At 51.0% G+C, this 26,367-nt stretch overlaps 1 protein-coding gene across 2 annotated transcripts; it reads left to right on the forward strand.

The window, feature by feature from the left end:
* The first annotated feature begins 1,621 nt into the window (after positions 1-1,621).
* On the forward strand, positions 1,622-24,989 carry WFDC1 (WAP four-disulfide core domain 1). Of its 2 annotated transcripts, none has more exons than XM_036012284.1 (8): positions 1,622-1,997; positions 2,221-2,420; positions 11,959-12,142; positions 15,944-16,027; positions 16,972-17,112; positions 21,730-21,771; positions 22,935-23,007; positions 24,552-24,989. In XM_036012284.1, exons 1-7 carry the CDS (start codon positions 1,637-1,639, stop codon positions 22,991-22,993), a joined length of 1,071 nt encoding a protein of 356 aa, XP_035868177.1. In that variant the 5' UTR covers positions 1,622-1,636; the 3' UTR covers positions 22,994-23,007; positions 24,552-24,989. The 2 variants fall into 2 exon arrangements, with proteins under 2 accessions (XP_035868177.1, XP_035868178.1); XM_036012285.1 differs by having other exon boundaries at positions 2,221-2,411.
* Positions 24,990-26,367: the final 1,378 nt, after the last annotated feature.

A 26,367-nucleotide genomic window follows, 5' to 3' on the forward strand; every position in this document is an offset into this window, starting at 1 on the left:
GTTTTGCTCTCTCTGGTATCTGCAGGCCTTGCACATAGTAGGCATTCAAATGTTGGAATAAATGAATGAATGAATGAATGAATTCCATTCCCCCTTCTTTTATCAGTATGTTTCCTTCTGCTGGAAGTCATTCACACTTTAGTGTGAAGTATGAGTCAATGCCACCCTGTCCATTTTCCTAGAGCACACCATGGAAGAAACTGTTTTGTCTCCCTGAGGAAGGAGTGCAAAGCCTTTGTGATCAGGTGGGGGAGTTCCATCAGGAGTGGAGCGGCAGATTTATCCTGAGAGCCTGTGACTGGGAGCCATGTCCTCTGCTCCACAGAATGAGGCCCCTAAACACTTGTGCCCTTTATGTTTTCCTCCCTTTTCAGAGGGCAGACAGCCTTAGGCAGGTGGCAGCTGTCAGAGCCCAGCAGGCAGGCCTCACCAGCAGGCCCTCAGAATGGAGCGGATGAAAGGCCTGGCCGGCTCCAAGGCTTTCCCCGAGGAAACCCGGCCCACAGATCCGCAGGGAGCCACACTCACAGGAGGACAGCCCACCAAGCTTGGGATCAAGTCCAGGTCACCAGTGCTCAGACAACTGAGGCCTCTGCCACTTGGAACATAGAGTTCTAAGGCTTGGCAGGAGCCTGGGAGGAGCCGCCAGCCCTGAAATCTGCTGGCTGCCACCTGGCCCTGCACCTGGCCCTGCACCTGGGAGTCCCTAGGCTGTCTGTCTGACCAGATCCTGCTTGTCTCTGATCAGAGGAATGCAGCTGCTTTCCCAAGTCAACTTGTTCTGTGTCAATCTCTCCTCTCAAAGCTTTTTCTCCTTCTACACAAAACCTGCAGTGCTGCTGTGTTCCTGGAGTAGGCACCTTGCTGTCCTCGAGAATTTGATGGGTCATTTTTGTAAGTTAATGTTGGCAAGAAATTAGCTGATGGGTCACTGCTGGACACCCGGGGTCCCTGTGGTCCAAATATTACTTCAGAGCTGATATCTCAATTGAAGAGCATTTATTGAGCACCTACTGTATGCCAAGCCCTGTGCCATGTACTTAGGGAAGCGCGAATGGAGACTTCGTGCATCTAGCCATCACGTAGTGCTGATGCGGGTGGGCCCTGGGGAAGGTGTGGGGGTGCAGGCAATAAGGCTCAGATACTTGACCTTGTAGAGCCAACATCCCACTGCGCGGTGGATGAGCTTCCTGTAGCCACTGTAACAGATGACCACAGACTTGGTGTCCCAGAGGAAAGAGCCTAGGGGCGTCAGCAGATGCGAATTTCTCAGCGTCACACAGACAGAAGCTGAGCTGGGACTTGGCCCAGCTGCCTCTAAGTCTAGAGCTCGGGTCCCTTTCGCTTCCCCTGGTGGTGTGTCACAGCAGTTGGACAGGTGTGGGGTTGAGCATCGGCTCTGCTACCAGCTGCCTGACCCCACGCTGGTATTCCTCTGTCTCCCCACCTGGGAACCGGACATCAAAACAGTACTGTCTTGGGCTTGCTGTGAACAGGTGATGGACTATGAAGTTTGTGAAATACTGATCTCTGTGTAAAACACACACACATTGACATTATAAAACACTGATGATATACGTGAAACACTTCACGCACACAGTTTTGTTGAACTCTCCCAAGAAACACACATGTCCACATGAGGAACTGTCCACATGCCCAAATCAGAGAGGAGGACCCCAGGTTTGGAGGGGGCGAGTCCTCTCCCCAAGGCCACACGCTCAGCCAGCCCCCGTTCAGCAGTGTCTTCCTAAGAAGCTTTTGTGGGCAGACAGAGTTTGTCAGCCCAGCTCGAAATTTGGATGAGGCAGCAGCTGGAATCCCCACCCATCCTACTGGGCTGGTTCCCCTGTGTGCCCACCCCCACCCACCGCAGCCCTCCCAGCTGTGCAGCCAGCGTACCTCCTCTGGAACAGACCGCCCCAGCCTACAAGCAAGGAAGTGCTCATTATCCCAGTGTGACAGGACCGCTCCCAGCCACGTCTCCAAGCAAGCCGGAGGTGCCTCCTCCTGCTGCCGGCCAGCTGACCACTGCCTGGTTGGAATCTCTGGGGCCAGATGTTAATAGGGCAAACTAAAAATAGCCAGGGGGGCCGGCCACCACTGAGGGTGGGGTTGGAGGTGGGGGCGTGTGCTGGGCATGGACACATGATCCGAGGGACCCTGTTAAACGGAGCTAAGACAGGCTAGCAGAGTATGCACACTTCTGCTCCCCCTTCACAGGACCCACCTGGGGAGAGGGCCCTTCTTTTCTGAACATCTGGGAAGAAACCCCTTCTACCAGCTGCAGGATGGGCAGCAGCAGAAGGAAGGTCATCTGGATTCTGTGCTTTCTGCCGCTTCTCCTTGAAGCCACTTCTGCCAAGAATATCTGGAAACGGGCATTGCATTCAAGGCTGCCTAAGAAGTCCCACGTAAGTGCCGTGAATGCCGTGCTGGGGAGGGTGGGAAAAGATGAGCTGTCCCCAGACACTGTATGTTCTGGAAGCAACCCCCACGTGCAGGCAGGGGTGGGTGTCTTTCTTTACCTGTGAGTGTCAAAGTCGGGGGGTGGGCAGATAGAACTCATGCCTTTGAAGGACTCCTTGTCTGTAAGCAGAGAAGCAAAGAGAACACCAAACATGTGCAAGGGGACTGGGAAGTGCTTTTGCCTCCCAGAGTGTACTTTCTCCTGACAAAAGAGCACTTGAGTCTTGGACTCAGCAATGAGTGCTTTGTCTCAAAGTCAATAACCAAAGGTTTCTGAAATGTAACTATGCATTCATGCAGTTCCTTTCTTATTCAGTAAGCTTTTACTGGGCACCGTTCTGGGCCTGGCACTGTGGCGGGTCCACAGGGTACAAGATGGAGACACCAGCTCCCACCCCGGAGGGGGGCACAGTGGAGCAGGAGAGGCAGCCAGGTGATAGGCGAGGGCAGCACAAAGGGCTGGTCTCTGTCACAGCCAGTGTCTGCCGCCAGGGGTCTGGTTTGAGCTCTGGCTCTGCTGCGCACCAGCTATGTGACATCAGGCCCGGCGTTTGGCCTCTCGGAGCACCAGTGACCTCATCTGCTCATTTGAAAATGACAGGATGATGTTTCCTTCAATAAGTGTGTTTGATCACCACTGTTTACCAGGCACTGTCTGTGGGGACACAGACGTCAGATCCCTGTCTTCAGGAATTCACATTGTGGTCGGAGAGACTGAGAACAAGTGAGAAATAAAAGGAAAACCTAGTGTGTTTGGTGACAAGTGCTGACAGGAGAAATAAAGCAGGAAGGGGCCTGGGGGAGAGGGCAGGAGTGGGGAGGACTGTGCCCCTGCCTCGGGAGCACGGAGGCATAGAAGGTTCAAGGAGATAACACCAGCACTCTCTGCATATGTGTGGGCATTAAATGACCATATGCATGAGGTTCTTAGTGAATGGCAAGTGATCAGTGCATCTGGATGATGTTTAATTAAATAACTGTGAAGTCGGGATGCTTGCCTCCCCAGGTGGAACAGAGGTTCCTCAAGGTACAGCCTGATTCTGTCTCATTTAGCACAGTGTTCCTGGTGCCTTGCCAGGTACCTGTCATTAAGTTGGCATCCAGTGCATTGTTGTGAGGAAATTATGGGCAAATGCAATGGAAGCACAGAAGAACCTGTGCTGCTGTGTCCCAGGGGAGTCAGGGAGAGTTTTCCAGGGTTGGAGGCATTTAACCTGGGGCTTTGGAGGATGAATAGGAGTTTGCCAGATAGAGACGTGGAAGAGGAGCTGTTTAATGAGCACAGGCACAGTGGAGTACATGAAACTGCATTGAGGCTAATGTCATCCTCCAGGGCTCACATTGCACAGGTCAGGCAGGAGGCCATTGGGAGTGGAAAAGAGTAGTAGTAGTGAGTAAAAGAATGGAAGGGTGTTTAGAGCTGGGAGAGCTCACATGAGATGGTATAGTCACAGAAGGCTTCCTGGAGGAGGTGAGACCCTAGCCAGAATGGCATTCCTGGAACTTCTTCCTGGAACTCCATGTGGACTGAGGAGTGGAGGCAGAAACGGTGCGCCTCGGAGCCCCTGGAGAGGGGGGCTGTGCTCACTACAGGAGAGGACTTGTGTGTGCAAGGAGGGGGAGAGGCCTTCTCGGGTTTGACTGCCCCATGCTCTTTGCTGGCCCAACAGGACGATTTCGTCCTCCCAGGCATTTAGCACTTGGGACCGCAAAGAGATTTCCAACACATCATCTGGTCTTAAGTCCACCTTGTCCCGGGGTGTCAGGTGTCACAGGAGCAGACACTGCGACATCTCACTGGGAGGAATGTCAAGGCTGGGGGTGGCAGCTGGGGACAATGAGCACAGGGGATGGGGGCCGTCTCTTTAAAAACACAGGCCTGGGTGGGCTTCAGAAGCAGAATTGTTCCTAGCCACCCTCTGTCAAATGCAAGCCCTTCCAGTGTGCCCCTCGCTGGGCTGGAAGTCTCCCTGGTTATTGACAGCATTGGCGTCCCTCCCCAGTGCTGAGACCAGGCGGGGTTTGTGCCAAGAACCTGCCTCAGAGGAAGCCCCTCGGGAAAGACAGGCTGCTGACTTGTGGCTCAGAGGATAAGGAGGCCAAGCAGGGGGCCAGGGCCCAAGAATTCATCTCAGCAGCGTCTCTGAAAAGCTGTGCAGTCTTGGGCTACTTGCCACCCTCTCTGGGCCTCGGGTTGTTACCTGGGAAGTGAAGGCAGAGGACCAGATGGCTTCCAGGGCCCTTTTAGTTCTGACTCTAACTTTCCTGCAAATGTTCGGCAGGGAATCTAGGAATCCTAGGAAGCGAGCCCTATACACTCAAACACAGGACTTTCTCATGTGGCCCCCACAGCCCTCACCCCAAGCTGAGTCAGAGCCCTGGGCCCTTGAGGGTTGTGGGGCAAGTCAGGGTGGGGTGAGGCCAGGGGTCCAGTAACTCGCTGAAGCCAGAGTGGACCCACTCGGAGAGTTAAACGGAGCCCTCAGTAAAATTAAATCATATAAATGTCTAATTATGTGATTCAAATTTTTAAAAAGAAGTACTCGTTAGAACTGTTTTACTCCATACTCATTTCACTCTTCTCTCAAGATTCCTTATGTTGGTGGTGTCTGTGTGGTGGAAATAGTTATTGAAGAGCTACTGCATCTCCTTATTTGGCACCCTCCCGTTGGCAGCTGGAAACCAGCCACAGTGGGAGCTTCAGCCCACGGACACTGGCAAAGGCAGTGCCTGAGAGCTGGTGGTCAACACTGACCACCCCTTGGCCGTCCTCTTTCCCAAAGCCCCGCCCCTCGGCAGAGTGGGCAGCAGGCCCTGAGGAACTCCCTGAATGCCCGTATGTTACAGCCCAGGGACTCAGGAACAGTGCCAGCGAGGACGACACTGCCTTCAGTTCCCATGGGACCCCTATGGGAGGCTTGTAAGGAGAAGGCTTCTCCTCTCTGAGCCTCAGTTTCCTCATCTGCAGCATTGGAGCGACTGCTCTGCAGTCCGGTGAGAAGCCCTGGAGAGCCTGCAGCTCCGTGCCTGGCAGAGAGCCACCCTCTCCACATCTGCGCTGTTTAAAACAAAGCAAAAAGCAGAACCAAATATTTACGAGGCTAGATAAGACAGAAGCGGAATGTTTGTAAATAGCCCAGTGAGCCCTGACCCTGGGAGCTCAGGGTCAGTTGCGGGGAGCTGGGGTTTGGGTCTTCTCTTCCCTGGCATTCAGTGAAACTCACAAGAACAAGTCTTTCCTGAGCAGATCCTGTGCACCAGGCCAAGAGCTCTCAGGACCCTCTCAGCACATCTGCCAGGCGGGGCCCATTGCCATTGTCATGTCAGCCTGGGGGCTGCATGGCCCAACGATCCCGGCACATTGCTGTGGCCACGGGTCTGTTTTGCCCTCTAAGCTCCCATCCAGGGCCTCAGGAAGTGTCTGTGCAGTTTGCACACTACTCGGGGGTGCCTGCCCAGTGGAGGGGACAGCGAGGGGCTGCAGCAGCCAGGATCTCGGGGAACGTCCTGCTCACGCATGTAGTCTGCCCAGAGCTGCGTCTTTTGGTGAGCACGACAGCCTGCAGGAGCTGGCAGCCCGTGCAAAACTGGCATTCCTCTGCCGCCCTTGTTATTTCTGTGGGCTCAAGTGCCTCTCTTTCATTTTTTGTGAAGTTGCGAGAGTGGGAGAGGCGATGGCCTGGAGCTAAACCCACGTTCCCTCCACTCTTCTCATTTCCTGAGTCCCAACAGCTCCACCTTGGTCCTTGCAGTGCTGGTCCATGTTTAGAGTTTGCTTAAACGTTTTCATAACATCCTCACTTCTCCTTCATAGCGTTTAATTCCATTACCATTATCTCCATGATTTGTTTCTTTACTGTGGTTTGATTTAGTTCTTCATGAACTACTTTTGCAGATGACAAAAAAATTACTTTGCTTTATCTGTGTGAGGGTTTGGTGTCTGTCACTTGTCAAGGAGCCGAGGCACGTGAATGCAAGGACAATGTCATCTGGTTCAGCTCAGCTCTCCTTGTACCCAGCCCAGTGCCTGGCACGTAGTCAGCCTGGGAACTATGCTTTCCCCATTAAATGAGTGAATAAAATCTTCCAGAACGGGGTAGAAGGGACCAGAAATTCTAGAAGACTTCCAGGAGCATAGCTGTGCTCAGTGGACCCCAGTCAAAGAATCGGTGGTCTGCAGCCCTGCTCCCGGCTTGCACTGTTGTGGGGCTGTCACCAGCATGAGACCCCAGTTTTGAGCTCCTCTCGGAGGAAGTCCCATTAGCCATGCACCAAATTCTGCCCTCAGAGCCCAGTGCCGAGGTCCCAGGGCATCAGGAAATGGCATTCATCAATGCACACTGACCTCTGTGTCCTCTGCTCTTGGGAGAGACATATTTTTAGAGCTTTGACGTCCAAATTCCAAAGGAAGAGCGATTAATGCTTAGAGGAAAATTGGCTTTCTTCCTGCACTGAGCAAACAAATCCTGGGGTCCACTTTTATTGGTCTGATTGTTAAGTTGCTGGAACATTCCAAAGACAGGGAAAGTTTTGCTAGCAGGATGAATGGGGTGGGGAGGGCTGAGGGAGAGAGTTGGGTACACTGAGAGAGGTCTGGAGATTGGATTCTTTCTCCTTAAATGGAAACTACTTCAATTGTTTTCCTGATTATGAAAATGATGTTTATTGTAAAAAAAATTCAGACAGACTGTTATAAGAAAGGAAAAATAATTTAAATTCTTCCTCGAAGACATAGCTCTGTTGACATTTTGGGGTATGTCTGCCTAGATGTATTTATGAAGCATCCCCACACTTTTTTCCACACACACATTTTTTTCTTGAGATTTTATTCGTATTGTCTAAAGAATTTTTTTATTAAGATAAAATTCACATAGCCATTTTAGAGTGAACAATTCAGTGGCATTTAGTACTTCTGCAGTATTGCACAACCACCACTTCTATCGAGTTCCAAGACACTTCCCTCATCCCCGAGGAAACCCCAAACCCATGAAGCAATCACTCCCCACTCCCCACCCCCCAGCCCCTGGCCACCACCCCTCTGCTTTCTGTCTCTACAGATGTGTCTAGTCAGAGCATTGCATGTAAGTGGAGTCATACAGTACGTGGAATTGTGTCTGGTTTATTCTTACTGTTTTATACCTTACGTTTTTCATTGAGCAATATATGGTGAATATGTGTCCCCTTTTCAAAAGCTTCTGTGGTGTTCCAGGGTACAGGTATGCTGTTATTTATGTGCACACTTCGGTTAGACATCAGGCTGTTTGCTTCAGTGGAATCAGACTCAGACTAGCAGAATTGGGCTTCCTACTGAAGGAGCCAGAACGGACACTTTCCTAACCTGCTCACCTAATAGCAGCAGAAGGGCTTTGCAAATCCACAGAGATCTCCAAGACTCTCTTCCCGAGGAGCGGAGAATAACCACCAGGCCGATACATAACCTTGAGAGGGTCATTTTTGTCCAAGCAAGGCATGCAGCGCTGAGAAGCTCCTGTCTGAGCGGCGCCATAGGTGTATGTCCAGCAGCTGCCTGGACACAGAGCTGCCCTACAAGCCCTGAGCAGGCGTGGAAATAGCGGATGAAATTCATGGGTTGCTCAGGGTTTTTCGTGAAGGGTGTTGTCAGTCTGGAGTGAGCTGCCTCATTCTCAGAGGGATTTGACCTGTTCTTATTTTCTTTTCGACTGAGTGGCGGTGGAGGCGTGGGCTGGCTAGGGCTGCAGAGAGTGTCGGTGCCTAAGATACGGTGGGGACAAAACCAAGGGCCTAAAGACAGCATGATGTAGGGGATGAAAATCTTGAAACTAATGAGTCTGTCAAACACAGTGTTCCCACGGTAACCAGGGGTTTGGAGATAAAGGCCGGAACCATGAGGGTATCTGGATGAGAGGCACAGCCCTGCAAAGCCCATCTGTGGGACTAGTCTTATCGTGTCCCAGGGACCTCAGCGAGGCCAGAACACTGGACAGCAATGAGCAAGGGGGAGAGTGGTGGGAGAGAGGACAGACATGGAGGGGTTGGGGCAGCTCAGATTTGATCTTTAGGCCAAGGATTTTGGCCTTTAACCCTTCGACACCCACCCTCCCCCCTGGTCTGGGAAGCCATCCAGGGTGATCTACTTGTTTCTTTGACAAAAGTCCATTCTTTCACCATGACCAGTGTGGCTCAGGTGGTTGGGTGTTGTCCCACAGAGCAAAAGGTCACTGGTTGGACTCCCAGTCAGGGCTCACGCCTGGGTTTCGGGTTTGGTCCCCGGCAGGCGTGTCCGAGAGGCAGCCTGTTGATATTTCTCTCACGCACATCAATGTTTCTTCCCCTCTCTTTCTCCCTCCCTTCTTCTCTCTCTAAATATAAGGAAATAAAATCTTTGTAAAAAGTCCATTCTTGCTCGGAACTCCAGGACACATCCTTTGTTCAGGATCTTCTTTGCATACCACCTTGCAGGACCCGGACTATTTTCCGAAACCTTCCGCACTTTCATCTGCGCCCCTCAGGGAAAGCAGTGCTTTATCACCGGCCACCACCTACCACTGCCAGGGCACCAGCTAAATAACTCAGGGAGATTTGACTTCCAAGGCGCTTGTCGCTTTTGTTCTCTTCCAATTCCGAGAAACAACGAACTCTCCTCTCCTGGGGGAGCAGCGGCACATCTACAATGGGTCTCTCTACACGCGCCCTGTCGGGGTGCCATTAGGGACTCACTGCACGGAGGCTTCGGAAGAGGGTGAAAAGCCTTTCACTTCTGATCTCCAGGTTTCGTTAAATTTCATAAACGAGGTGTACAAGCAGGCCAGGCGGAAAAGCCAGCCACCTCCTCCCGACCACGCACGGGCATTCCCATCACCCTCCGAAGGAGGCCGGGGCAGCTGCCTCATTCAATTAGGACTAAAACGCTGGGGCCCCAACGTGAGTCCAATGTCGTTAATTCTGAAGAAAATGAACAGGAGCTAATGATGTAGAATTATGTCCTCTGCTTGCAGCTTGGAAATTGTTTATGGCGGCACTTGGAGTCAGGGAGACCAGACGGAACAGGGGACAGTGAACAGGCTGAACCAGGGCTCTGAAATTCTGTGCTCCCATCTGCCCCCTGTTTGGGGGAAGAACCACCAATCTCCGGAAATTTTCCTTTTCTTATCTGCAAATGATGGATTTGTGTTCGTTTGTACTTTTCACAAATTAAACGGCCTATGTAAGGGAGAAAAAATAAGTTTTCTGCGTGAAGTTGGGGTGGGGGCCAGGAGACCCACCCCGCCTAGACCGTTCTCCTCCCTACTTGCTCATAGCTTTCTTTCCTCTCTTGCTCTCCCTCTGATCCTTTGCTGGGGGGTGGGGCGGTCCCTTGGAGGAAGTTTTAAAACTCAAAGTCCTAGGGATTGCATCAGTACGGAGAGGCGCCCGCTGGGGACCTATTCTCGGTGATCTCACGCCCTCTACAGGGCTTTGGGAGCAGCGCATGGAGTTTGCAGCCACCGCAATAGCTGCGCGGGAAGGGTGTTCAAGCATTCTTGAACTTGCCTCTTTACAGTTAAGAATAGATGGCATATGCCATTTTGTATCTTGCCTTTTCCTTTTTTCCCCCTAACATATCATGTGCTTTTCCTGTCATTACAAATTCTTTGTAAGTGCTTCTACAGCTTTAAAAAATGTTTGTCTTCTTGAAATTGAAAAAAGTGTGCATGGCAAAAATATATATATTGTGTATACACACACTTTATATATGTATGTGTGTGTATATACATATATACATATATACACACACACACTCTTTTGTGATAGTTATGTATAGAAAACAAAAATAGTGAACAATGGGGAGAAACCTCCCTTGGCTTAACAACCTAATTCCTTTTTTTCCCACCTAATTCTTGCCTCCAAAAGCAAGGATTGTGCGTTCTCATACAGTTTCTTGTGTTCTTGTACCTGCTTCCAAAAAATATCCTAGACCCATACAAATATATCCATATTATATATGTGTATATGTATATTTGAAAATGTAGTTCGGCGCGTAGGAAACAAATTGTTCTTTACCTTAATTTCTTCACAAACCTCAATATCTTGGTGATCTTTCATGAGCAGTTTCAGGGCAAGTTTTGATGGCTACATATTACTCCAGTCTGCAGACCGGCATTATTTATTTGAAATGTGTGTAGGGGGGAGAGCAGTTGTAAATAGGAATTTATTTATTTATTTATTTTCCATAAATTACTTTATTGTTGTTCAATTACAGTTGTCGGCATTTTCTCCCCACCCCAGCCAAACCCACCTCCCTCCCTTGCTTCCACCCTCCCCCTTGGTTTTGTCCATGCGTCCTTTACAGTAGTTCCTGAAAACCCTTCTCCCCACTGTCCCCTCCCCCCTCCCCTCTGGCTGTTGTTAGATTGTTCTTAATTTCAATGTCTCTGGTTCTATTTTGTTTGCTTTTTTCTTTTGTTGTAAACAGGAATTTAGATGGCGGGAGCCATTTAGTCATAGGCCAGGAGGCAGGGCAAGCCGGGGTGTTTCTTCCGGAAGAGTCTATTCTATACCTAACTGCGTGGGTGCGTGCGTGTGCGTGCACAGGGTTGTGTGAGACCTGCCTCCCACACACCCCACTTTCAGATCCAGAAGCAGAACACTGTTCCTGGCATGGGTGGGGTCTGGTGTCAGAGGGACCCGGAGTGGGTTGCCTGGTGTGACACACTCTCCCAGTCTCCCCTCTGACATGTTTATGTTATTGGTTATGTGCCTGTATGTCCTGTATGTTAAGTACTGTGTCTCATTAACTTTTTTTGAAACATAATACCAAAAGCTCAAAAAATTGTGTGTAGAGCTCCATGAATCTGCACAAAGTGAATCAGCAAGAAGCAGAAGAGGGCCAGCCCCCAGGAACCCCCCCACCCCTCCCAGCCACCACCCCCAAGTGGCCACTGTTCTCGCTTCTCTCACCAGACAACAGTTTTGCCTCTTTTTGAACTAAAAATATAAACAAACTGTGTGTTCTCTTGTGAGCTGTGGGGGGAGGTTTTGCTCAATATTGTGTTTGTGAGATTTATCCAAGTTGTGCAAATTTATCCATTCTATGTATGATTTGTAAATTCTCAAAGCTTCCACATGGATTATAAGATATATATATATAAATAAATACATGTGTGCACACACATGCACATTATATATACATACAGACACATCTATAGCCTGTTATATATGTATAAAACACATGTGATATGTATGTGTATATATCAGGATATACGCTTAACACAAAAACCGTTCACGTTTCGTTTATTTGTTTTGCTGTCGATGGGCTTGCAGTCATTTCCGTTGGGGGCCATCGCAAAGGGAAACAATATCTGTTGATCCTCAGAGCAGCCCGCTGAGGCGGCTTCTGTTGCATTTACTCCAAGGCTCAGAGACCCAGCAACTGGCCCTCCTTTCAAAGCTGCAAGCAGCGCTGGCATCCAGCGCGGGTCCCGCGGGCTGTGGCCTCCGCCGGACTCCATTGACGCTGCCCTCTCTCGGCAGGCCCAGGAAGAGGAAGGGCCGGGGCAGTCGGCCGAGGACAGCTGCCCGCCGCCCCCGCGCTCGCTGCCCCCTGGGGCCTGTCAGGTGGCCCGCTGCCGGGCCGACTTAGAGTGCTCGGGGGACCAACGCTGCTGCTACAATGGCTGCGCCTACACCTGCCTGGAGGTGGTGCCGCCCCCGCCAGGTAGGCACTGCGGGGGCCAGGGTAATGGGGTGGTGGCAGGCATGGCGGGACCCGAGGGTGGCCGGACTCCGGTGAAGTGGCCTGCACTGCCCAAAGGAGGTCCGGCTGGGAGGAACGCAGATGGGCTTAACGTTGGGCCACCTGGACCAGTCCACCTGTGAAATGGGAAATTTTGGCTCATTGAGCAAGCGTCCCGTTGGATGTGCGCAAGGCCACTGCCCTCAGAGAACTCTAGTCTAGAAAAACTGCACTCCCCTCTTGTGAAGATGGGGGAGATGTCTCATAAAAACCCAGATTTCTGGCTGTTCTTAAAATATTGGATGGCGTTCCCTGGGCCACCTTTTCCTGGAGCCGCACGGGCCCCTCAATGCCAGTGGTGCTCCCTGGTTCTCCACAGACCCCACCAGGTCCCCTTCACTCGTGATGCCTGGCCTTGGGGGCATTTGAGATGGAAACCTGGGACCGTCGCAGTCCAGATAGGGGTGCCCAGAGAGGCAGGGGGATGCAGACTGCTGGGTTCAAATCTGCCATCTAGCTGGTCACCTCCTTAGGTCCCCCGCCTATAAAATGACTGAAATGAGAATGTGCAGCTCACTCGAGTATGAGCATTCAGAAACGCTAAGGCCCCGTCCGGGCTGGGAGCAGATAATCACGTGTGTAATCTGAATGCGAATCCTTTTGGGAGAAACAGTTCTCAGGGGTTCATCTTTGAAAGGAGAAAGTTTAGATCCCTCTGGAGAGAAGGTTTAGGAAGGGACGGAAAGAAGTCCTTGGGGAGCACTGTGTGGTGCAGGGCTGGGTGTGGGGGGCGGGGGGGGGTGGCTGGACAGCTACCTCCTTCTGGGTGGAGCAAAAGTGTCCCTCAGTAGTTTGGATAAGGGCAGCAAAGTTTCCTCCTCCTCAGTTCTGCCCGGCTGAGCCTTAGACAATAGCAGCCTGTGTGGACCGTTCCTGAGGTTTCCAAGGGCCTTAATCACCAGGGTGGCTCTGCAAAGGTGGCCGCAACCCCTCCTCCTGAGGCCAAAGTAAGAGCAGCTACTTTGTTTTCTTTGGAGTGAGGTCACAGCGATGACAGGGGACTCAGCACCCTTAATGCTGTTCATAATTACAGTCTCCCGTGCCTTTGAGCTCTGCCTCTTGTTCAGAGACTGGATGGGCACTCCCTGCCCAGAGACTCCTACAAGGCCCTGAAAGACAGCACACTGCCCCCTCCTGGTGGAGGAAGCGCATAACGGTGCTTCCCTCCAGGGTGCAAGTGAGAAAGCTGCCCATTCCTCTGGACTGCCTGCCACAGGGCGCGGGGACTCTAGCGTCACTCACTTCGCCTAGGCCAGAGGCTTTTCAGCTGTGCATGAGCTATGCAACCGTCCATGACATTCCTGGTGGCCTTTCCACACATCACCTCGTTTTCCGCTCACACAGTCCAGCGGGTGAAGAGACTGTTATCAGCCCTATTTGACAGTTCGACATTGAAGCTCAGAGAAGGTGTGTCACTTGCCCAGCGTTACACAGCAGACAGAGTTAGAGTTTCCATCCAGTCTTCCTTAAGCCCTGAGTGCAGGGATGTGGGTCCGATCTCCAGCACCTGGGCCCATATGTGGGGTCCCTCACTGCCTAAACTTCCTTCCCCCAGACACCCGCACAGCTCACTTCCTCATCTCCTTCCGGTCTTTGTCCACAGGTGGTCACTTCCTCAGGGAAGAGCTCCCTCTCAAAATGACAATCCTTCCTCCAGCCATTCCTTACCCCCTTACCCTGCCTAAGTTTTCTTTGTAGCCCAGTCTGGAATATTGTTTTATTTGTTTGTTTGAGGACTGCTTCCCACCCTTGAAGGTCAGCCCCATAAGGAGAATTTGGTCTATTTCATTCACTCCTGTATCCCCACCACGTAAAACAGTCTCTAGACCCCTGAAAGCGATTCAATGAATCAATGATTCGTAAAATAATAAAATGACTAGATTTCACTGGCCAGCAGGAAGAGCCATTAGTCAGTCATAATAACAACTGTATTAATAATATTTAACACAAGGTTTCTCACCCCTGGCACTCTTGGCATTTGGGGATAGTAATTCTAATTGAGGTGGTGGCAGGGTAGAGAGGCTGACCCGGGCACCCTAGGGTGTTTAGCAGCCTTCCTGGCCTCTATTCATGTGATGCCGGGTACTTCCCACACCTTGCGCTGTGGCAACCAAAAATATCTCTAGACTTTGCTAAATGTTCCACAGAGGACAAAACCGCTTCGAGGTGAGAACCAGAGGATTTGAAACACACCAGGCCCTGTTCTAAGAGGCTCACACACACTGCTCCACTCCCAGCGTGCACAGAGGCTATTGTCAGAAGCAAATCTTGACATAAGGAGGGGGGTGCGGGGAGTTTGCTTAGCAGGAGATCCCAGGAAGTTCTAGGGATGGAAAGAGAGGCGAGATCATGGGCTTCCAGGCCTTTAAGAGTCTGCAAATTGATAGGAGGCCTTAACCAAGTTTCAGGATTCCAAAACATAGAGCAAAATGCATACATTTCACTGCTGCTTAGAAGCCTTTGACTGATGCAAAGAAGAATACAAAGAGCAGTAATGCATTTCCTGCTGAAAACATTTTTTTTCGTGTGCGGGAAGGAAGGAAAACCCAGAAGATGAATAACAGTGGCTGCGGAATCTCATCGTGTCATCCCTCTGGTCTGGAAACTGGAAACTGTTGACTTGTTCCTCTGTTGTTTCAGTCTCCACACTGTGAGCAATCGTCTTGCGCTCCTTTGAAGAAAAAGCTGACCAGCACTTTCCCCGATGTCCGTCCTGTTCTTTCAAAGAGCCCGACAGCATGTGTACCTCTTTATTGTTGCCCCTTTCTGATTCAGGCTAGAGCAGGGGCTGCAAACAGCTGTAATTTTAGACCAGTTTTAGTTGATCTCGGAAGTGCTTAAAATTTTTAAATTTGTTGCTAACGTCTAAAAACCAGAATATTTATGTCTGTTAAAACACAGATTTATAGTTTATAACGCAAGTCCACTCTGGACACAGCGGGAAGGGCTGGCCAGAGCGGACCAGCAGCTGAGCATCGGGGGCAGAAACACCCTGCGGTTTGCCACACCTGTTTGTCCTGCCTGGCCTGTTTTTCTCCTTCCGGTTACCTGTCCACCTCTGGGGGCACTCGGGCTTTCAACCCCTGCTTTGGGTTTTTGAAAACCTTCCAGTCTACTGAGTGGGTCACTCTTCTGGTTAAAAATGTATTGGTTATAGAACAAGTTGTGCTCCTGTAACAAAACGACCCTTAAACCCAGACATCCAAGCTACTGGGCATTTACTTCTCCCTCAGTTAATAATAGGCCAGACGTAGGAAGATGGTCCATGGCAGCCAGGTGGCTCTGATCCACAGCCAGGCAGGGACCTGGGTTCCCTCCATCCTGTCCCTCCACATGGTCAAAGTGGTTCCCCGCCTGGAAGAGGGAGAGAGAGTGCACATGGGAGGGGAGAAAACCAGCATCAATGCAAGAACAAGTCCAGAAGTTACATCATCACTTCTGCTCACATTCCATTGGCCAGAACTCAGTCACAGGGACACACCTAGTTACAAGTGAGGCTGGGAAATGTAGTCTTCAGCTTGGCCACCCAGTGGCCAGTCAAAACTCAAAGGTCTATTACTAAAAGAAAGGGCAAATGTATGCTGGGGAATGAGGTGTTTCTCCCCCAGGGAGACTCTGTGTTTTGCCATGAAATGTGGGCTCCCCCATTCCCAGAGGCTGGGGCTGGGGCACTTCTCAGACCCCTGAGGAGGGCCTCAATTTAACCATGTATTATTTTGTTAGTTGTAGATTGGCTGGTGGAGCCGAAACCCCTGTGGCTTGGTGGCAACGGCTGGCTCCTGGATGGCCCTAAGGAGGTGTCTCAAGGTACCCACAGGATAAGCCCAGACCTGGCGTCAGAGCCAGGATCCCTCCTTCTCGGGCTGCCACCAGAATACCAATAACGGGGCTGCTCCTGCTCCAGCTGGCTGACTGTCCCCAAGCACTCAGACCTCTTGGGTCCTCCCGCACCCCAACGGAGAAGGGAAATGGTGGGGCTTGACTGTCCCTGGGAAGGGGGACTCCTTCCTGGTAGAGAATTGAGAGGGAGGGGGCCTGGGCCGGTGTAGATCCCTAAAATTGTAATAAGGGGTTTGCTGCTTCCTGATGAGGAGGCTTCCTCCGGGCGGGAGGAGAGCAGTCCCTGAAAGGTACCACGCGCCAGCCCGGGGCCTGGAGAGCTCTAAGGGTTCAAGTGCGTACACTTGCATATGTGTAGCCGTGCTTGTGATTCTGCACACTTCTGTGTGTGAGACTGTGTGCAGCCGTGCAAGAAACTGTGTGGCCGTGTATATCTGAATATTTGTGCATCTGTGTTTGTATGTGTGTAACTGTAAGTGTGTATGTGTATGTGTGAAGGATTTGTGTGCATGTGAACTTGTGTGTGGGTGGCTGTATGTGCAGTGTATATATGTGTTAAGAGTTGTGGGGTAGTGAAAATGTGTGTAAGAGCCTGTGTGTATGTCAGGAATTTTGTGTGTGAATGTGTGTACATAGGTGACTGTAAACATGAATATGTGTTTCAGGGTGCGTGGGTGAACACATATGTATGCATGACACTATTCATGAAAGGGCATGTTTGGAATCACATGGCTTTGGGCTGCTCTGTGTGTGCTCATGTATGTGCATACATGCATGGGCATATACGACACTGATTGAGACCCAAGGTACAGCCCAGAATGGGGGGCACAAGTGAGGTTGCCCCTCTGGCTAATGTGCACGCATGTCTCAAGGAGGGCGCCCCTGAGACCCGGACTGTGTCCTTCCCACAGTAGAGCCCTGCAGCACCACAGCGGACGGCGTGGAGCCACTCCTCTGTCCCACAGGCTACGAGTGCCACATTGTGTTACCGGGTGACAGGGCCAAGGGCATCCCCAACCACGGGCACTGTGTCAAGCAGCGCCAGCAAGCAGGTGAGTATGGGTGTCCAAACCCTGTTCCTGGCCCCTGGCACAGCCTCACTCTCCTGTAACCCCCTGCATGTCACAGAGAAAACCAGCAGCCCCTGCGCCTGGGCGAGGGCTCCTCCTGTCCTCCTACTGCCCTGCTCTACTTTCGGATCTTCCACCCTTCCCCTCACCTGTGCGTGGCTCTGGCCTTCAACCCCAGCTCTGCCGCCTCCTAGATGGCTGACCTTGGGGTCAAGTGCTTCAGTCTCTGAGCTGCAGGTTCCTTCTCTGTAAGATGGGGCCACTTGTTGCAGTTATGGGGGTTCATTTAAATCATACATGCAGAGGCCTGAGTAAATATTTGATATGTTAACCTTCATTCCTGCTAGGACCATCCTATGTGACCTAATTAGTCTTTGTCTCTGGGGAAGAAGGCGATAAATGGATCAGTGAGGGGCCTGGATAGCATCACTCTAGTTTGCACAACTTTCCTGAGAAGGGTGAGGGCATCAGCAAGGAAGAGCAAGGACTGATAATAGTCCCTGAAACCCACGTGCGCCTTAACGTACACAAGACCTAAGGTTGAGAGGTTTGGTGTGAATTTGGAAGAAATGTGCGGCAAGCAAAGCATCTGGAACTTCAGGGAGATGTAAGGTAGCTTACCAAAGGTGAACTGCTTGGGACTTTGAATCCACATGCTCCGGGGCCCCCGTCCCCGTGTCTACATCTCTGAGTTCGCAGACAGCACCCTCGGTCACATAGGGTCCATTACAGTGACCCTATTGGCCGAAAGATCACATCAGAGTGCCTGGTCTGCCAAAGCTTTTTTTTTCTCTGACTTGAGAATGTATTTCTCTGAAGTGTTTCAAGAAAAACATACGCATTACATCAGTTACACCTTTATAACATTATCATTGCAAATAATACAATTATGAGGCAGTAGAATTGTCTTGAGAATCCTGATCCCTGGAATTCTGAGGTTTGAAGAAAAATTGCCTATGAAAGGATGTGAACCAGTTAGGCAGAATTGTGATTTCTCCTACATTTCATCTGTGATTTGGGGTTATGAGCGGGTTCTCCGACCAGACAGCCTGGACTGCAGCGGTCCCTCGGCCCCTCACTGCCACATGTCCCAAATGGGACCTTCCCAGGCCCCGTTCCCCTTATTTGTAAAATGGGCTTGTAATGGTCAAGCTGCCGTGCCTGTCGCTTCACAAGCACAGAGCAGAATGTTTGACACCAAATCAAGCCTCGGGTGGGCGGGGCATGCAGTCTGGCCAGTGCAAAGTCCCGAGGGAAACCGGGCCAGTGGGAGCACGCAGGAGAGAGGGGCAAACAGCCTTTACCAGAAGAGAGCTGCAGGTGCGTCAGGAGCCCTTGGGACTGAAGTGTCATTTTTATAACAGAAAACGCCTGGAACTTCTTTGCCTTTCTCGTCTCCTGGTCTAGCTTAGTTACATGAGACCCGCTTCATGGATGGAGATAATAAGCAAAGAGATCAGTTAAATGACGCCTGCTGTGGATTGGGTGCCTCAGAGGCACTGCCTTTAAGCTTTGTCGCAAGCCTGTGAAAAGGAAAGTATAACGAGAAGGCAGCATCACAGTCAAAAGTGCAGGCACAGAACCACTGAAATGGGTTCAAATCCTCGGCTTTCTTCCCTGGTGTCTTTGGGCAGGCAGCTTAACCTTTCTTATTTATTCATCTCAGTTTATTCACCTGTAAAAGGAGCTGGTGATGGTCATCGTAGTAACTGCTGCATGGGGTAGTTACAAGGCTTGAAGGAGAGAGCACTTGTAAGGTGCTTAGATAAGTGCTTGACACGTAATAGGTCCTCAGGGAACACACATGTCTCTCTCTCTCTCTCTCTCTGTCTCACAGAAAGGGGGGCATGAGTTTAAGACCTGGCCCAGAGAGTGCACGAGTTAGCAGGGAGCAGAGTGGGATTTTCAAGCCTGTCCACCTGCTCCAAAGCCCGTGTGTGTGTGTGTCCTCTCCTGTCACAGGAAGATCTGAGCCTTTCCTGGGCCTTGCAGACAGAATGTAAATGACATTTCTAGTCTTGGTCCCAGGCCTGGGGGCTGTCACTCAGCAAGAATTGTTGGTACTTATAGGGAGTTCGGAAATACCCTGAATTCCAATGGCTTCTTGAAGCAAAGGTCTCGGGGAGGAGTGGGGCACTCTTGACCTGGGTAAACCAGGAAGAGGCCTTTTCTCTAAGTGTTTTTTAAACCACACACTTTAAGTAATTTTAGACAAACAGAAAAGTGAAAAGCATACAGGGTGGGGCAAAAGTAGGTTTACAGTTGTTCCTATGGGAAAAAATGCATTAATACATTAATGATGATGCAAGAATGAACTCTGTCTCATGTACTCACACCTGCAAACCTACTCTGGCTCACCCTCTAGTGCCTCGGACCCTCCACCCCGTTCACCAATTGTTAAAATATTGCCACATTTGCTTTATCACTGTTTCCCTCTTCCCACCCCACCCCCATTCTCGCTCCATATAAAGCCCCACGTTTATTTTTGAGGACTGTTTGAGCATCAGTTGCGGATCTCATGCCCACACCTAAGATGCTGGTCTCCTCTGAGAGGTGACTTCCAGAGTGGGCCGATGCCCCTGTAGGTTTCGCAGCCTGTCACCCTGGAGCCCGGCTTCCGAGGGGCCGAGTCTTTCTCTGAGGAGAGTGAACACTGACCCGTGCAGTCAGCCTGACTTGTTGGAGAGCAGGGGCGGGGAACCCGTGCATTTTTTCTGAGGAGTTCAAGTCACTCAGAGGCTGAGCAGCCAAGGCTGAGATGTGGGAGGTGGGCCCCATGCTCACCTCTGACAAGTGACGTGGCCGTCTGTGTCGTGAGAAGAATAAAGGCAGATTACATAGCCTTGAGCTCTTGAGCTCGAGTTACAGGCTGAAACTCACCCCCAAGGAGATGGGGGAGCGGGAATATTTCAGAGTCTCTGGCCTGGAAAAAAACCGCTAAAACTTGGCCTGTTGCCCCCTTGGCCTCTGCTGCCTCGTACAGTGAGCGTCAGTGCTGGTCCTGGATGCCCGGGTGACATTTAGGGTGGCTCCAGAACAAAAGGAAGCAACATGCCCAGCTGTGCACAGGGTGATTTTTAATTGAGATATAACTGACCTATAACACAATATGAGTTCAGGTGCATAAATGTGATTGTTTAACCTCGCAGCTGCCAAGCAAGGCCGATGAGCTGACGGGGAGGAGTGAGCAACCCGATGTAGGCATTGCTGCATGAGACATTGTGTTCTGGCCAGATTCTGCTCTCCCCCAAATGTTCTAGTGCTGGGGGGGGGGGGGCTGAGCGAAGAGGTGGGGTTAATGACAATCAGCAGGGAGAAGAAATTGAGACATATGAAATCACCAAGAGTCGACCACTTTTTAGACACAAAAATGGCAATTTTGTACAGTTCCTCTTAATATTTGTGTACATGTGTGGTAAATGAGATTATTTGTTCTACTTCACAATATCTTAAGAGATACTGACCTTTTGTCCATTTCCAGATGAGAAAATTAAGGCTCAGAGGGAATCAGCAAAGCAGTTGAGGGAAGATTCATTCTCCAGTTACTTGTTGTTTGCAGTGATGACATGGCTGCATTACTTTTGAAAGGACTCTCTCCCCAAAATATTCTTGATTGATGTGACTCAGTTGGTTGGGTGGCATCCTGCAAAATGAAAGATTGCTGGTTCGATTCCCTGGTAGGACACATGCCTAGGTTGTAGGTTCGGTCCCCAGTCGGGGCAACTGATTGATGTATCTCGACGTTTCTTTCTCACGTTCATTTTACTCTCCCTCTCTTTCCCCCTCCCTTCTCTTTCTCTCTTAAAAATAAAAGCCATTTACTCCCCATGTGAACATATTTTGTAATGGTATTTGCTGAACGATATGCTAAAATTGTTTCCAGTTCATCTGAGAATATAGTAGATCCCGAACTTTTTGGTCTCAGGACCCCTTCATGCTAAAAAGATATTGAGGACTCCACAGAGCTCTTCTGTGTGTGGCTGTGATATTTACCGTATTAGAAACTAAAGCTGAGACACTAAAATATTTATATATTAATTCATCAAAATGACAATGATAAATTCATTATGTAGTAAACAGAAATAGCATTTTTCTTAAAAATAACTATTTTTCAATACAAAAAAATAGTGAGAAGAGTGGTATGGTTTCACATTTTTATAATTCTGTGAATGAATTAAGAGGAGAGAACTGGATTCTCTCACCTGCTTCTGTGTTGGATCGTCTGTGATATCAAAGTCATGGAGCCTCTGGAAAAAGTCTACTGTACATTCTTGATAGAATGAGAATGAAAAACACAAACATCCCTGGCTGATGTAGCTCAGTGGATTGAGTGCGGCCTGTGAACCAAAGATTTGCCAGTTCGATTCCCAGTCAGGGCACATGCCTGGGTTGCAGACCAGGTCCCCAGTAGGGGTCACGGGAGAGGCAGCCACACATTGATGTTTCTCTGTCTCCCTTCCCTTCTCTCTAAAAATAAATAAATAAATCTTTTTTTAAAAAGGAAAGAAAGAAAAACACAAATAATTCTTTAGTTTGGGCCTTATAAAATTCCTGAAAGGCATTTAATCCTCTCTCTCTTTTTGTTTTTTTTTTTTCCAGAAAAGCCATTCCTAAACCACAGAGATAAGAAAGAACATCCAGGTAAGAGAAGAAAACATTCTTTCTTTGCAGAGTCCTAAAAAGGACATCGAGCATTTCTTGGTGAAAAAGAAAAATAAAATCTCACGGACCACTGTGAGAACGGCACTGTGAAGCTGCTGAGAAGGGACGTGGCCGCACTCTCCCTGGCCGCCTCTGTGCCACCAGATGGCACGCTGGGGTCGAGGTGGTGGGGCGCTGAGACGCTCCTGTTCTGAGACCCTCTCCTCCTACCTGGGCAGCCCTCCAAGTGGCACCTGGCAGGACAGGGGCCATTTCGGGCTACAGGCTGGGAGGGTGGGGGCATCTAGTCAGGTGGCTGAGACGGGGACTGAGGCAGCAGCTCAGGGGTGTCTCATTGGAGACGAAACAGAGACTAGACTTGATGCCTAATGTGGAAGCCCTGCTGTCTGACAGCAGGCCAGGGAGGTGCACGGCGAGAGGAGGATGCAGCAAACATGGATTCATGCCAAACCTCAGAGTCTGAGGCTGGAGATGTTTAAGTCCCTCCTACTTTCATTCACAGAATTTAAAAATACGGCTGCACCATCATCTCATTCAATTATCCATTGATCCATCCATCCAATAATTCAATCATCCATCCATTTAATAACTTATCCAATTATGCATCCACCCATCTATCCATCCATTCATCCATCCATGTATTCATTCAATAATTCATTTAATCATTCGAGCCATCTATCATGTCTTGATTAAACATTTATCAAGCATTCTGTGCTTCTTCATTCTTCATTCTATTCCTCACCCTATGCTGGAGGTTAGGGCTACATCTGTGAACCTGGCAGACCCATTCCCCGCCATCATGTAGTTAATATCAAACAGCAAATTCAAACAATAAGCCCCCATGGCTTTTTAGCAACAGCAAGTGTGAGAATCCAGAGGTTGGAAGCAACTAAGCCATCCCTGCAGCTGGTGTGTCTAGCAAGCGAGGGGGAGAGGCCAGGAGGTGAAGCCAGCATTGTGGGCAGGGCCAGAACCCAGAGATGGTGGAGCATGGTGAGAGGAGGGGAGAGACCGCGGGTAGGGGCTGGGCAACCTCACTTGTGGGAGAAGGGGAGGCAGGGCCAGGCTAAGGTGTTTGGACTTAGCAGTAGCTGGTGAGCCTTTGAGCACCTACCCCCAGCGCAGCCCCATTCTCCTTGCAGAGGGCAACTACAAGATCGTGGGGGAGCATGGAAAAGGACAACGGAGGCACGTACAATAAAGCAGTGATAGCAGGTAAGTGGGAGGAGTGCTGCGTCAACGGCAGGGGTGACTTGGTGCAGCCAGGCATCCTGGGTAGCTTTAATCACAGAGCAGACCAGTGGGAGGCCGAGAGGGGGCCTTTCCCTATAGGCCGAATTTTAAACTCCCTTGTGAATTCAAAGTGAATGTTGGAGCCCTTTCTGTGTTGACAGAAGTGGAAGTTTCTATACCCGCTAGACCTAAATCCAAAGACTTGACTAGGTCACAACTTACCTTTCCATCTCCTTCCCATTCCTTTGTCCGAATGCATCCATGAAAGGGCAGACAAGTCGCCCACTCTCCCACGAAGTCTGTCCCTCCCCTCTGTCACATGACACTACCAAGCACCAGCTCGGTGATAGGCACGTGCCAGGCACTCAGATGCTCAGCAGTCATCCATGGCGTCTACAGCAGGCCCACGTTGTGCTGGGGGCAAGGCAGGGAATAGAGCAGACAGGGGTCCTGCTGCCGTGGGGTTTGCATACCCTACATCCTTTAGTAGAAAACCAAACAAGGCAACAGGTAAGCCAGCCAGGAAGTGACCAAGTGCAAAGAGAACTGTGAAGGGAACAGCAGGTGATGCGGTGCCCAGTAACGCATGGGCTGGGAGCTGAGTCAGATGGAGGTCACAGGAGGCTGGGGTGATGGGCTGACATCTGAGCCAGGATCTGAGATGAGGAGGTGCTGCCATAGGAAGACCTGGAGAACAGGCACACAGGCAACAGGAGCTGGACTAAGAGACCTCCTGGTGCGGGAGTTGTCTTGGCTTGGAGGAACCACAGGGAAGCCACTGCGGTGGGAACAGAAGGATGGCTGGGGAGGCTGGCACCCGAGGAGGTTGTGGGTGAGGCACGGGCTCTGCTCTCAGATGCTGTCCAAGGTGAGGTGCAAGCAGGTGGACAGAAAGGCTGTAGGATTGCAGCAACTGGAGGGGTCTTCACAGGTAAAACAAATTCCCACCCTCCCCTGTGAAAGCTGAAAGTCAACCTGTGGGGAACCAAAGCCCTTGAAAGCAAGGCCAGGATGCCCTTGATGAGCTAACATCACATTTCAGATTCCAGAATATTCAGGTGTGAGACCTCCTGGAAAATGGAGGGCCAGTGGGGATTGATGCCAGCATATGGCTATTACCTGCTGATGACAGGGACCGTCCTTACAGTGGGTCTGAGCCACCACAGGACTGTGCACCTTAAAAGTGGAAGTGCTGGGGGCTGATGGGAAGCAGTGCAGCATGGCTTTTAGGAGCTGGCCAGACCTGGCTTTAAGTTCTTGCTCCCCCACCACGTGACATAGGCAAATGACTCAACTCCCCAGCCTCAGTTTCCTCACCTATAAAGTGGAAATGATGGGAGGGATTTGTTAGGAACTAAATAAGATGGTGCCCATCAAGACTTTGCAGTGAGTTAAGAATTTAGTCTTAGCAGAAACTGGCGTCTTTCTGGTGCCTGGTGGGCGGGGGAAGGGGTGACACAGCAGTGTGGCTCCCTGTCCCGCCCAGGCAGGGGCCCGTAGTCATCTCTTCTCCGCTCCCCTTTCAGCTGATCTGCAAGAACATTCCTCACGTGCTGCTGAGACTTGAAAACAGTTGTTGAAAAGGCTTTCACCAGCTCAGCAGAGCAGGACCCTAGGGATGCTATTGGACAGGACACCTGGAGCCCAACCCCAGAGCGGCTGGGTGACTTTGTGGGAGCCACCGGCCAGCATCGGGTCCTGTTTCATCATCGTGGAAATGCCCAGGGTCTCCTGGGACCCTGCAGCTCTGCAGATGTGACCCTGGGAAGAAGCCACTGCCTGGCGAGAAAGTACAGGGCTCCTTCCTAACCCTGAGTTCCATGTCTGGTTATTTACAGCTTTGTTATTTATAGGTCTGACCATGGGAGGCGTCTACCCATCCCTCCCAGAGCCTCAAAATATACCCATACTCTCAAAATGTATTCGCTCCTTATAAAATAAAAATGAACTTACCCATTCACGTGTGACTCGTCGTTTTTACCACCTGATGACCTTCAATCGGGTGTGCTGAAGCCGCTGACTCCTGAGGGTGAAAGGGAGGGTGGATGGTGCTGGAGTCTCAGCTCAGCGCTGCTTCCTGGCCCCATGTGAACTGTTTTGGTTCAGAGCCCTTGGAAGCAGACCCTGGGAGGAGGGTGTGGCGAGAGCCAAGTCCTGGGACAGTCCCTGGGAGAGACTGGCAGCAGGCGGAGAAGTGGGACAGGAGGGGAGAGGGTCAGACAAGGTGAGGTGCCAAGGTTCTGCAGAGGGTAGCTTCGGTGCCAACCCCAGGGTGGGATGGGGGTCCTAGAGGCAGCCTGAGTCCCACCAGGGCCAGGGCCAGCCCCAGGGGCAGGAGCCTGTGCAGTCACCCAGAAGGGCTCTGTGCTTGATATAATGAAATTCTCAGCAGCTGTGGCGCCAGGGGCCTACATGTTCATTCTGCAAATGGTCTGTGCGTTTGTCCCATTGGGCAGAAGGGGCGCCAAGTCTGTCTCAGGCTCCCGGCATCCTCCGTGCTGGGGAAGGGCTGCCCGCGGGGAGGGCTGTCGATGCCGGATCCAGCCCATCTCCTGCACACCTACATAGGCTTGTGGGGGAACCGCCTCAATCCCCCCCCCCATAGCCCGCTTTCAAAACGGGCCATGGTGACTGGTATTCATTAACTGTTTGGCAGGATTCCAGCTTTTCAATTCCAAATGTGGAGACAACACGTGAGCACCCATACTTTAAAAACAAGCACTCTCCCATCCGCTGTGCCCCCACACCTCTCCCGAACCATGCGCACACTCTCTTCCCCACACAGTCCACACTCTCTGGAAAGGCACGCCAAGCCCGGTTTAAAGCGGACATCGATGGCCCTGTGTGCGCGCCGCTTCTGAGCGTCAGTGTGCTCACACTGCTCGGGAAGTCTGACTGTTTTCTTTGTGGAACATGAGTCACAGGGGGTTCCTGTAAAAGGTGCATAAAGTGGGCATCTGTCACCATGCCCGGGGGAGGCTTTGTCCTTCAGAGAGTGGGCTTCATGTCTGCTCATTCCACGCACCAGCCGCACTGTGGAATTTGTGCCTGTAATTTCAGTGGAGTCACGGCTTGGGTGACCCATGAAATGCCCAGTGCCCCACGTGTCCTGGAGGGTCAATCTCACTGGTCTAGAAGGGACCTGGGCCTGGGATTGGCTGTAGCTCCTGGCCGAGAGGGGGTTCTAACAAGTAGCAAGGCTCATCAGGGCTGAGGCCCATGGGTCTGAGGGACTGCCCCCCACCCCGCCCCACCCACGGCTGGCCACGCACAGTGGACGCATTTACAGCCAGCAGAGACCTGAGTGTGCCCTGCCCTCCCCGTGCAGGTCCCAGTTGAGAA

This window comes from Phyllostomus discolor, chromosome 12 (assembly GCF_004126475.2).
Source record: "Phyllostomus discolor isolate MPI-MPIP mPhyDis1 chromosome 12, mPhyDis1.pri.v3, whole genome shotgun sequence".
NCBI classification, from domain to species: Eukaryota; Metazoa; Chordata; class Mammalia; order Chiroptera; family Phyllostomidae; genus Phyllostomus; species Phyllostomus discolor.

Coding starts and splice junctions, on each gene's coding strand:
- WFDC1 (XM_036012284.1), top strand. CDS start 1,637: ATGAGGAACTGTCCACATGCCCAAATCAGAGAGGAGGACCCCAGGTTT. Junction 16,028..16,971: donor CCCTAAGGAGGTGTCTCAAG/GTACCCACAGGA, acceptor TCCTTCCCACAG/TAGAGCCCTGCAGCACCACA. Junction 21,772..22,934: donor AGATAAGAAAGAACATCCAG/GTAAGAGAAGAA, acceptor TTCTCCTTGCAG/AGGGCAACTACAAGATCGTG.